Source organism: Dama dama, chromosome 4 (genome assembly GCF_033118175.1).
Source record: "Dama dama isolate Ldn47 chromosome 4, ASM3311817v1, whole genome shotgun sequence".
Lineage (NCBI taxonomy): Eukaryota > Metazoa > Chordata > Mammalia > Artiodactyla > Cervidae > Dama > Dama dama.
In genome coordinates this window covers 61,438,066-61,450,991 of record NC_083684.1, presented here as the reverse complement: position 1 = coordinate 61,450,991, position 12,926 = coordinate 61,438,066, and the positions used below count along the sequence as shown (strand labels likewise).

Sequence of the window (12,926 nt, the reverse complement as noted above, 5' to 3'; positions counted from 1 at the left end):
GAGGGACCCTTTGTTCCCCGCCCCCCCCCCCCCCACCTCTTATCAGCCACCAAACCGTGTCTTTTTTGCCCTCTGTTCCATGCCAGGCTGCCAATCACCGTCACAATGATGTCCTGTCTGTCCTACCTCACTACCTCCATGCCTTTTTTGCGGCTCCAGTCACAATGTATTAATAGGTCCCCGAAGGATTCTTTCCCAAACAGTTTCATTCCTTCCTTTTAGGAAAGAGTAGAGGAAAGATAACCTCAGCTTTTCAGGCTGGAGAGAAGTGCATGCTAAGCCATTTCAATCGTCTCTCGACTCTGCAACCCTATGGATTGTTGCCTACCAGGCTCCCTTGTCTATGGGATTCTCCAGGCAAGAATACTGGAGTGGGTTGCTATGCCCTCCTCCAGGGGATCTTCCCGACCCAGGGATCAAACCCACGTCTCTTACGTCTGGAGAATTACATCCCAAATTGACTTCTGAGCGTGCTCAGTCGCTTCAGTCGTGTCCAACTGTTTGCGACCCTATGGACTGTAGCCCGGCAGACTCCTGACGAGGGGCATTTAGGATAAAAGATGTCCCACCCGGGCTTCCCAGGTGGCGCTAGTGGTAAAGAACCCATCTGCTAATGCAAGAGACTTAAGAGATGCGGGTTCGATCCCTGGGTCAGGAAGATCACTAGGAGGAGGCTGTGGCAACCCATTTCAGTATTCTTGCCTGAAGAATCCCACAGACAGAGGAGCCTGGTGGGCTACAGTCCAAAGGGCCACGAAGAGTCTTAGACGACTGAAGCGACTTAGCACGCACGCGTGTCCCACTCACTCGGCCTCTTTGCTAGCCCAGACACAGAAATCATTTTACATTCTCCCATTCATCCCATCATCGTTCATCCAGCTGTTACTTCCTCAGAGAGTCCTTCCTTTGACACACAGTGTATAATTCAGACTCATCTCTCTTAGTTTTTTTTTTCCTACTTAGTTTTTTATTCGTCCTCCAGGCGAGGTTCCTCTCTCCACCTTGAGATTTGTGCCCTGTCTTTGTCACCCCCTACTGGAATGTGAGCTCCTAGCGGTAGAAGGCTGTTGGGAACTAGAATATTCTTGGCCCAGAGTGGGTTCTCAAACATTTTTGGTTGAATGAATGAAGGGACAGAATCCATGCCTCAAAACTGTTGGACTGTGTAGAGTGATGATAAGGCTGGAGTCAGACATTCTTGGGTTTGAATTTTGACTCCATCACTTCCTACCTGTAACCTTGGCACAAAGGCTTACCCTCTCTCTGAGCCTCAGGTTTCTCACCTCAAAATGGAGATAATTGCTTTTTAGGTACCTTGAGGGCTTGAAGTAGTAATTCTTGTTGGGTGATAGTTATTATTTTGGCTATTAGGTGTTGACTTGTTATAACACTTGGGAAAGAACCTATTTAACAAGTGATGTGGTGATTGGTTAAATGCGTGAGACTTGAAATCAGAAAACCTAATGCTGTGTGACTTTGGCAAGTGATTCCACTTCCTGAGCCTCCCTTTCTTCCCTAAAATGGGAACAAACAATATCCACCTTATGGAGTCTTATAAGAGTTCAATAAGAATGCTTGCCTAGTGTTTTCTTAGCACTGGCTGACAAGTGGTGGACCCCACTGACTTTATTAGTATGATTTCATTATTTCATTTTTTTCTTTTTTGTTATTTTTCATTTTATTCCTTCAGTAGTTCTTGTTTATTTCCCCTTTTTTTTGAGGAAGATAATTTTGTAAAACCTAAAATAATTTTAAAAACTGTTTTATAGTATAGTTGTAACATACATAAAGTGCTAAATTCTAAGTTATGGGTCAATTAAGCTTTTAATAGAGTCATACAGTAATGAAACCACCCATATTAAAAAAGAGAATATTGCCTGCAGCCCAGAAGTCCTCACACTTCCTCCTAATTATTGCCCCTCCAAAGCTGACCACCCTTAATTATGGCCTCTTTTGCTCAACATTATCTTTATAAAATCCATCCTATGGCAGTAGGTCATTCATTTCACTGTCGTATAATATTCCGTTCATTCTATGAATGTGCCACGATTGAATCATTTTACTCTCAGTGGACATTGGTTGTTTCTGCTTTTTGGCAATTACGAATACTGTTTTACAATTTTATTTAATTATTTATTCCTCTGCTGGATCTTTGTTGCTGCATGGGCTTTTCTTCAGTTGGGATAAGTGGGGGCTAATCTCTATTCAAAGTGCTAGGGCTTCTCATCGCAGTGGCTCTCTTGTTGTGGAGTATAGGCTCTAGGTGCACAGGCTTCAGTAGTTGCAGTTCCTGGGCGCTAGAGCACAGACTCAATAGTTGTGGTGCACAGGCTTAATTGCTCTGCAGCTCATGGGATCTTCCCAAACCAGGGATTGAACCCTTGTCTCCTGCATTGGTAGGCTGATTCTTTACCACTGAGCCACCAGGGAAGCCATGAATACTATTACTACGAATTATTTATTTAGGTTTTCTTCAATTACTCTCAGTAATGTATCATAGTTTCCTGTTTAGAGATCTAGCAAATCTTTTGTTAGGTTTATTCTTAGTATTTTGCTTTTTATGATGATTCAAATCATATTTTTAAAATTTCAATAAAAATCTTTTTGTTCATAATGTTTAGGGATATAATTGATTTTTGTATGTTAATATTATATACAATGAAGGGTAGCAGAATATACCACCCCCAAAATATCCCACTATGACATAAGGATCGTTTTGAGCCGAAGACAAGTCAAGAAACAGATACAAAAATGGTCTCTGCCCTTCTCTATTTGCCTAAAAGCTAGATGTAAGTTGTTTCTTTTTTTTTTGCTGTGCCTTCTGGCTTGTGGGATATCTTAGTTCTCTGACCAGGGATGGAACCCAGATCCACAGCAGTGAAAGCGCTGAATCCTAACCACCAGATCACCAGGAAATGCCCTGTATTTTCTCTCCTTATTCAGTGTGATTCATCTAGATTTTTTTTTTTTTAGTTTATTATTTTTGGCTGCACAGCATGTGGGATCTTCATCCCCTAACCAGGGATTGAACTTTTGCCCCCTGCACTCACAGTGTGAAGTCTTCTACTGAAAGTGTGGACTTCTACTGTACCACCAGGGAAGTCCCCAGTCTAGATATTGTCTCCTGATCTGTTTCCCACTGTGTCTCATCTGCTGTGAAACTCATCTACTGACTTTGTAATTTATAAGTTCTAAAATATACATTGGATTCCATCTCCCTCTCCCCTTTCTTTTATTCTATTTTCCTCTCTCTTTTAGATTCTAGTTTTCTGATGAAATTCTCCATCTTTTCATCTATTTTTTGAACTTATTCATCATAGTTACTGTAAAACCTGTGTCGTAATGTTAGTATCTGGATCACATGTGGATGCATACTTCAGCTGTTCTGCAGACAAGCATCTATTTCCCCAGATGCCAGATGTGGTTAAAGTTTATGGAATCCTTAGGGACTGGGGGCTTCCCAGGTGGCCCTAGTGGTAAAGAACCCATCTGCCAATGAATGAGACTTAAAAGATGTGGGTTTGATCCCTGGGTCTGAAAGATTCCCTGGAGCAGGAAATGGCAACCCACTCTTGTATTCTTGCCTGGGAAATCCCAGGGAGAGAGGAACCTGGAGGGCTACAGTCCCTGGGGTCGCAGAGTTGGACACAGCTGAGCAACTTAGCATGCATGTGTGGACTGCTAGAAGGACCAGACTTGTCAGAACATTCTACCTAATCAAAATAGGTAGATATATCCCCTACAACCCAGCAATTCTTTTGTTTATTAGAGCCCCCCATCCTGTCCTTCTTCTGGACCACAAAGGGGCTTATATACTAGTGTTTGCTGCTGCTTCTGTGCTGCAATTAGTCACATCTGGCTCTTTGCGACCCCATGGACTGTAGCCCGCCAGGTTCCTCTGTTCATGGAATTTTCCAGGCAAGAAATACTGGAGAGGGTTGCCATTTCCTTCTCCAGGGGATCTTCCCAATCCAATGCTCTAGCCTGTGTCTCTTCCACCTCCTGCATTAGCAGGTGGATTCTTTCAACATTGCGCCACCTAGGAAGCCCCAGGAAGATCTCGACCAGTGTTTATTGTAGCATTATTTGTAATGGTGGGAAATCAGAGGCAACTCAGGTGTGGATCACTGAGAGGGTGGCGAGGTTGACCATGGAATCTTATTCAACGGATTGGGTGGATTTTGGATGTACCAGTGCAATATGGAGGCATCTTAAGGATGGTGCTGAGGGACTTCCCTGGCAGTCCAGTGGTTAAGACTCCATGCTTCCACTGCAGGGGATGTGGGTTCATTCTCTGGGGAACTAAGATCCCACATGTTCCACAATTCGACCAAGAAAATAAATAAAGATGGTACTGAAAAGAAAAAAGTCCCATCGGAATGACGTATGTAATACCACCAATGTAAATTAAAAATTTTTGTTGTTCAGTGGCTCAGTCATGTCCAACTCTTTGTAACTCCATGGACTGCAGCACACTAGGCTTCCCTGTCCTTCACTACCTCCCAGAGTTTGCTCAGACTCAAGTCCATTGAGTCGGTGATGCCATCCAACTCTCTCATCCTCCGTTGCCCCCTTCTCTTCCTATCCTCAATCTTTCCCATCATCAGGGTCTTTTCCAATGAAAATCAAAGATACATGCATCAAAAGGAATTATCATATTAAATAAGACTACTTACTGTTAGGAGCTGAAATGTGTCCCCCGAAATTTCATATGTTGAAGCCCTTACCACTGGTACCTCAGAATTCTATCATATTTGGAGAAAAGAGCTTTAAAGAGATAATTAAGATGATGGGACTTCCCTGGAGGTCCAGGAGGTCCAGTGGTTAAGAATTTGTCATATAGTGCAGGAGATGGAGTTCGATCCCTGTTCGAGGAGCTAAGATCCCATATGCCTCACAACTGAAAAAATCAATGCTTAAAACAGAAGCAGTGTTGTAACAAACCCAATGAAGACTTTAAAAATGGTCCACATTAGAAAAAAAACCAAAAAAAAAGAATTATTAAGATGAGTTCTCAGGACCTCCTGGTGGTCCAGTGGTCAAGACTATGTGCTCCCAATGCAGGGGGTGCTGGGGTTCGATCCCTGGCCAGAAAACTAGATCCCAGATGCCACAGCTAAAGATCCCACATGCCACAACTAAGACCCCTCAAAACCAAAGAAATAAATATTTTTCTTTTTAAAAAAGAGAGGAGTTCTCTAGGGTGGGCCCTAATCTGATATGACTGATGTCCTTATAAGAGGAGGGAATTTGGACACAGATGTGTGCGTGCATGAGAGAAAACCACATGAAGATACACAGATGGCTGCCTACAAGTCAGGGAGGGAGGCCTTAGAAGACATGATACCTGTCAACACCTTGATCTCAGACTTCCAGCCCCAGATCTGTAAATGTCTCTTGTTTAAGTCACCCAAATCTGTGGTATTTTCTTAGGGCAGTCCTAGCTGACTAATATACCAAAAATACACTTACTAGAAGTACACATTAAACACAAATAGTTGTCAATGGCGGGAAAGTGAATGGGACTGGGGGTGGGTTGGGGAGAGAAGGTATGGAACGGCCAATCAGGTTTTGATATTCTCCATGAAGACACATTGATGCTTATTTGGGATAATAAAAAAAAAATCTATTTTTTCCCCCCAAAGAAAGTTCTCTTTTATTTGCACCCATACATTGCTAGTTTCCTGAATGTGCTGAGTCTCTGTGCAGGGTGATTCCTCCTGGAACCTGGGCTTTGAGGGGGGAAAATACACGTTGTGTCCGCCTCCTCTGCAGGACCAAGCACCTAAAGACCCAGATGTGCCTTCTCAATGGTGTGTCTTGAGGGAGGTGTTCTGAAGGGAATAGGAGTTGCTCTGAGGATTTGGAGGAAGTGGGCAAAGTGGACAGGGCGCCCAAGACAGGGGCTGTGAGTTTCCAGGTGGCTAAGGCAGCAGGCCTGGCTCTCAGAGATGGAGTCTGAAGTGACAGGCATGGAGGGACAGACAGAGGGACAAAGGGAAAGAGAAATGGAGTGAGTCAGGATGGAGTCAGCATGTGATTTGAGAGGGAAGGAGAAGATAAAAATGAGGAAGACTTCTCTGGTGGTCTGGAGGTTAAGACTGTGCACTTCCAATGCGGGGCACATGGGTTTGATCTCTAGTCTGGGAACCAAGATCCAACACTGTGTGGCATGGCCAGGAAAAAAAAAAGATGAGAGTGGAAACAAGTGGTGTGGATGTGAGGTGGAAATGCACATGCATAGTTGGGGGCTGGAGGTGATGGTCTGGACATGCAGTGGGCAGAATAATGGCTTCCCCCAAAGATGCCGTGCTGCGCCTAGTCGCTCAGTTGTGTCCAACCCTTTTCGACCCCATGGACTGTAGCCTGCTAGGCTCCTCTGTCCACGGGGATTCTCCAGGCAAGAATACTGAAGTGGGTTGTCATGCCCTTCTCCAGGGGATCTTCCCAACCCAGGGATCGAACCTAGGTCTCCCACATTGCAGGTGGATTCTTTACCGTTTAAGCCACCAGGGAAGCCCAAGAATACTAGAGTGGTTAGCCTATCCCTTCTCCAGGGGATCTTTCAGACCCAGGAATCGAACCAGGATCTCCTGCAGGCAGATTCTGTACCAGCTGAGCCGCCAGGGAAGCCCCCTCCCCGAAAGATGGCCCCCCTCTAATTCCTGGAACCTGTCTCATATGTTATCCAGGAGGGCCTAATCCAATCCTGTGAGTCCTTCAAGGCAGAGAACTCTCTCCTGCTAGAAGGGGAGGAGGAAGGCATAGGGGAGATGGGGCAGAAGGGAAATTCAGAGAAAATTTTTGTGTATTTTTGTGAGATTTGAGGTGTGGGATCCACATACAAGAACTGGAGAGACACCTCCAGGAGCTAAGAGTGGGTGGCCCCAGAAGACAGCCAACAGGGAAGTAGGGACCTCAGTTGAACCTTCAAGGGACTTGATTGTGCCAACAACCTGAATGATCTCGGAAACAGAGGCATCCTGGGGCCTCAGGTAAGAACCCTGCTGGCTAACACCTTGGTGTTGCCTTTGTGAGACCTGCACAGAGGACCAGCCCAGCCAATCCTGGATTTCTGAACTATGGATTAGTGAGAGGATACATTTGCACTAAGTCGCTAGGTTTGCGTGGCAGTGACAGGAAGCTAATGCAGAGTGGTCAGAAAGGACTGGAGTGAGAGTTGGGAGCCTGAGGGCAAGCAGAGCAGGCGGTAACAGAGATGGAAGCCGAAGGTACAGGTGGGAGAGAGGTGACAGAGGAGAGGACAGAGTTGCTCAGCCGGAAGACAGATGGCGTCCGAATGAGGAAACAACCTGGAGACTCGGGCAAGAAGTCACAGCTCAGCCAGCGGTCATGCTCAAAGCTAGGCTTGGTTGACTGAGGCCTGGGGACGGATCCCAAAAGGAGACAGTGCTGCTGGAAAAAAGGTTTAATTTCTATATGGTGCTTGGGGTCTGGTGGAGGGTACATGCAGGTGTTCCCCCGGGCCCCACCCTTACAACTGCTGGGATGGCCTGAGGATATACAGGAAGTGGGTCTTGCGGGCAGGCAGCTTGGAGTGAGAGGCGCTCTGGGTGCCCTCTTCGAGTCCGTCCTCGCGGGTCCCCTCTCGGAGCCCATCCCGGATGGCCTGTAGACGGTGTCGCTTCTCACTGAGCCAGTGGCCGCCCTCCTGGGTATCCTGGTGGGACCTCCGCCGTGGCAGCTTCATGATCCAGAAGGCCACTCGGGGATGGGGTTCCGGGTGGAAGCTGTCCACGGCCTTCGGGACAGGCGCCAGGGCCTCTTTCTCCTCTATCTTAGGAACCTGGTGAAGGGGGGACAAGGAGACCCTCTCAAACTCCAAGGGTCAGCCTCAGTATGCCCCCTGGCATACTCAACCCACTCTGCCACCTATGGAATACTTTGGGAATTACAGAGTTGACCAAAAAGTTCATTTGAATTGCTCCACAGAAGTGTGTTAATCACTCAGTTGTGTCCTACTCTTTGGGACCCCATGGACTGTAGCTCACCAGGCTCTTCTGTCCATGGGATTTCCCAGGCAAGAATACTGGAGTGGGTTGTCACTCCCTTCTCCGGGGGATCTCTCCTCACCCCCCCACCCCTGCCTGAGGATCAAACCCAGGTCTCTTGCGCATTGCAGGCAGATTCTATACTGTCTGAACCACCAGGAAAGCCCTTTTCATACAAGCTTATGGGCAAACCCAAACTTTTGGGCAAGTCCAGTAAAGCTCACTTTGCCTTATTTACAAAGGACTTGAGTTTTAGAATTAAAAATACTCTGACGTTTATAATATACTCTGGGCTTGAAAACACACTTTGGTGGTTTCAAAAGCACTTCCAGATTAAGCATCCCCTGAGGTTTAGAAAGTAATCTGAACTATACAAAGCTCTTTGGGATTAATGAATCATGACCATGGTTGCAACAGGTGATCCTGGATCAAAATTGATTGAATCCTGGATCAAAAATCAAGCTCTTGTGGACAGCTTTCAGTCCAGCAGGGACATTTCAGTGTCTGTTTGGTCCTTGTGACTCAAATTGAAGGCTGTGGACCCACAGCCTCAGCATCACTTGGGAGCCTGCGAGGTATGCAAATGAGCAGTCCCACGCCAACCACCTACTGAATCAGAGTCTGTGTTTCATTCACTTCAGGTTTGGAAAGCCTTACAGGAGATGGTTACATATTGAATTGTCTCCCCCCTGCTCTCCAATTCATGTGTTAAGGTCCATTAGGACCCTAGTACAGGGGTCCTTAACCTCTGACATCTCATGCTTGATGATCTGAGGTGGAACTGAAGTAAGAATAGTAGAAATAAAGTGTACAATAAATGTGCTTGAATCTTCTCCCAAACCACCTGCACCCCGGTCTCTGGAAAAACTGTCTTCCATGAAACTCGCCCGTGGTGCCAAAGAGGTTGCCCTAGTAGCTCAGAATGTGACCTCTTTGCCTCACTGTGCCTTTCATTAGGTAAGATGAGGTCATTAGAGTGGGCTCTAATCTAACACGACCAGTTTCTTATGAAAACGGGAAATTTGGACCTAGAAATGCACAGAGAGCCCCATGTGAAGATAAAGACAGCTGGGATTGATGCATCTACACACCAAGAACACTAAGTAACTGTCAGTAAACCACCAGAAGCTAGGGCAGAGGCACGGAGCAGGGTCTCTCTCACAGCCCTCAGTAGGAATCAACCTTGCTGACACCTTGATCTTGGACACCTAGCCTCCAGAACTATGAGAAATACATGTCTGTTGCTGAAGCCACCCCATCTGTGAGACTGTTACGGCAGCCCTAGAAAACAAATATGGAGATAATTGCTCTGTGTGTGTGTGTGTGTATGTGTGTATGGGGTCAATCACTCGTGTCTGACTCTTTGTGACCCCATCTACTATAGTCTGCCAGGCTCCTCTGTCCATGGGATTTCCCAGGCAAGAATTCTGGAGTGGGTTTCCATTTCCTCCTTCAAGGGTTCTTCCTGACCCAGGGATTGAACCAGAATCTCTTGCATCTCCTGCATTAGCAGATGGATTCTTTACCACTGAGCCACCTGGGAAGCCCTGAGATAATGGATATCAATGTTACATTTCTTGGGTGTAAAAATGGAACTATTGTCATGGAGGTGAATGTGTTATTCCTAGGAGTTATCTGCTGAAGGATTTAGGGGTGAAGTGTCGTGATGTCAATCATTTACTGTCGTGTGGTTCAAAAATAAAAAGGTAAAAAAGAGTCCATCTGGTAAAATGTTATACAGGTAGTGAATCAGGTCGAGGAGATATTTTTGGGTGTCACAGCTGGAGGGCGTGTGGGTGCCTCTTCCGTCCAGCGGTAGAGGCAAGGATTCTGTTAAACATTATATAGCGCACAGGACAGCCCCCACAACAAAAAAATTACATGGCCCCAAATACCAACAGTGATGCTGTTGAGAAACCCTGCTCTGTGGGAGATGGGATACGGATTTATTGTACTTTTTTTTTTTAACTTTTCTGTAGATTTGAAATTTTTAAAATAAAAAACTGGGAGTGTGTGTGGGGGAGAACCGTGTGGGTATACCAAGCACTTGAGGGGTCTAAAACCTTTTTAGGATTAAAAAAAAGCACTTTGTGATCAGAATTGCCCTTAGAGGTTTACGAAGGTGAGATGCACAAAGGATTGGGGGTTCATAAAGTACTTAGGAATTATTTAAAAAATCACATTCTGACGTTTACAAGGAAGAGATTTACCAAGCTCTTTGGGACAGATTAAAAAATACTTAGAAGTTTGAGTACTTTGAGATCAAAACACTCTTTGAGGTTTATGAGGGTAAATCTTATTTGGGGAAAAATGCACTTTCTTTGGTTTACAAAATCCTCTGGGGTTTAAAGTAAGAGAGGATGTATCTCTGAGGTTGTAAACCTCATTTCTGAAAGCTGGTTAGTCCCTTTTGACAGATGACAAAACTGAGGCCCAGAGAGAGGAAGTCCAGCACAGAGGGAGTGGGAGAGTCAATTCATTAACCTATCATTTCTTGCTAAACTACAGAAAATGGGCTTGGACACTTTGCCAGGGGTGTGTCCTAACCTTCCAGTCACCCTCCAAACTCCCCTCTCCTGGCTCAATGGATGCCACCACCTTTTCAGAGATCACCACCTCTCCTGTCTTGTTGTCGGTCACCTGTGAGGACAGGAGGAGAGAGTAAGAACAAAACTGCCTTCCTTCTTTGCTCTCCCCACACCCCCACCAGATACTGCAACATGAGGGATCGTGGGGATACTCCAGGAGGGACATCCTGGCATAGGCACCTTGTCAATCTGGAGGTGGCTGGAGAGAGTGTTGTTTCCCAGCCTGCGCTCCTGGTTCTCTTCTTGGTGGTAGTTCCTAGGAAGGCCCCGGAAGTCCATAGGGGCAGAGAAGAAGCTGTCCATGCCCCGCAGCAGATCATCCTGGGCCAGAGGAGGAATCAGTGAGCTGTGGAACCTCCAGACTCCCCAGGACACCTGGAGTCTTGTTAGGGTCCCCCTTCTCTCTCCATCCTCTGACCCTGAGGGCCTAACTCGGTCACCTCCTGCCCCCATATGTCCCATCACCTTCCTATTTCTGCCCCTCATCTGTCTTCTGTCTCTCTGCCCCTATTGCCCTCTCCTCCTGTCTCCCTCCCTCTCTTCCTATCTCTCGGTCTTTCCATCCATCTTTCTGCCCCTTGACTCCTTTCCTTGTCAATCTTTCATCCTGGCCACGACCCCTCTCCCACTCTTTCTTCTCTGAACTCTTTCCATCCCTCAGTCACCATCTGTCAGCCTTGTTCCTCTTCTCTCTTCTTTCCCCCAACCCAGGCCACCGCTTACCTTCAGGAAAAGCCGTGTGAAGCCTTGAAGTAGACTCTGAAGACCTAGAAAACCTGAGGAGCTCTCCTGGACGTCACCATCGCGGATCGGGGCTGCAGTGGAGGGGGGCACCGAGGCAGAGGAGAGCAGCAGCAACGGGAATAGCTGGTGCCACATGACGGGGCGGGCCGGGAGGCTGCGGCGAGGACAGGGATCAGAGCTCCCCCTTCCCGAGACAAGGACACTTCCCGACCCCTGGTCCGGAAACTCCTCAGACTCCGTCCATTTGCCCCCCTCCCCTTACCTTCTACTCCAACATCCCCCGTCCAGTCCGGCCCCTCCCCTCCCCCCAGACCCTGCTCTTCAGGGCTCGGTCTCACACAACGGATCTCGTTTCTTTCCTTCTCCCACATTCGTATCCAGATCTCATTCCTCCTCACCTTCTCCCACGCCCCGCCCCTTCTTCTGGGCCCCGCCTTTATACTAGACCACAGCCCGGTCACCGGACTCAAGACTCCCGCCGTCCACGGACTGTTAAATCCAAACAGTTCTGTTCTCGAGCCCAGGTCGGCTACTGGAGCGTTGGAGGTGCTCCACGAGCCCTGGACCCGCCCCTATTGTCTGACCACGCCCCATCTGCTTACCTCACCCCTGAGGCCGGCCCGCTATTGGGCAGTCTCACCCGAGGTAGGAGCCACGCCCCTTAAGCCAGAGCCGGGCACTGATTTCAAATTCACACCCCCATAGTCAGACCGCGCCCCTGTCGACTGACCTCGGCCCTGGAGACTCAGTTTGGCCCATATTCTTTGGTCCTGGCCACCGTGGTGGAGTCTCGCTCCAGTCGAAGGTGGCCCCGCCCCTGACTTAGAGCCACGCCCCCACACTTAGGCCACGCCTCTGTGCCCTGGATCTTGTCCCTAAAGCCCTCAGTTCCATTCCTAGGCTCCCTCTGCTCTTGAAATACAGGTATCTGAACAGTCCTTCTGATTCACCCACTGCTTAGTTTTGTATCTGTCTTCGAAAGCTTCTCCGTGTCCCTTCTCGTCTTCTTTAGGTTTTGAAACGATTAATGCGCTCAACAGAGGGCAATGTAGGGACGCTGAACTCTACGGTTCCACCAAAAAGTTCCTCCCTAGAAACCCTAAAAGCAGCCTTATGTCCCACCTTACAGGGAACCTGGAACCTGGGCTCCCTTCTTCCTCAGGACACGAGATTCTTGATCCAGCCCCTCTAGCCTCTTCAGTTTGAACACTCATCTTTAAGGGATATAATTAAGGGACTCTCATCTCTCTCCTCCGGCACCAAGGCTCTCTCCTGGTCCTGGGACAGAGGCCACTTCTAGTCCACTAGTGCATGTTGATTCGGGAATCAGTGTCTTCGTGAACTTCCAATAAACTCCCAGTCGTCTTGCCCACGACCCTTAACTCTGATGAGGTCACAATGAGGCTAATCAATCAAGAGAAATCAATGGAAATCAATAAGAAACCCATCTCCATACTTCTATCCTCAAAAATACACTTGAGACTGAACAGGGAAGATTCTTTTGTGTTTCTATTAATATCAGTCACTTCCACATCTGCAATACACAAACTACACTGGAGGGTGGCTGGGAGGCCGGGCCCCA

At 47.4% G+C, this 12,926-nt stretch overlaps 1 protein-coding gene across 4 annotated transcripts; it reads right to left on the bottom strand.

Moving 5' to 3' along the window:
- Nucleotides 1-7,351: 7,351 nt before the first annotated feature.
- DKKL1 (dickkopf like acrosomal protein 1) lies at nt 7,352-12,131 on the bottom strand. Of its 4 annotated transcripts, none has more exons than XM_061136272.1 (5): nt 12,075-12,131; nt 11,324-11,498; nt 10,781-10,921; nt 10,611-10,652; nt 7,352-7,807 (listed from the first exon to the last, which is right to left on the bottom strand). In XM_061136272.1, the coding sequence occupies exons 1-5, from the start codon at nt 12,101-12,103 to the stop codon at nt 7,496-7,498; spliced, it is 699 nt and encodes a 232-aa protein (XP_060992255.1). In that variant the 5' UTR covers nt 12,104-12,131; the 3' UTR covers nt 7,352-7,495. The 4 variants fall into 4 exon arrangements, with proteins under 4 accessions (XP_060992255.1, XP_060992232.1, XP_060992248.1 ...); XM_061136249.1 differs by having other exon boundaries at nt 7,354-7,807; nt 10,560-10,652; XM_061136265.1 differs by lacking the exon at nt 12,075-12,131 and adding an exon at nt 11,607-11,696 and having other exon boundaries at nt 7,356-7,807; nt 10,560-10,652.
- Nucleotides 12,132-12,926: the final 795 nt, after the last annotated feature.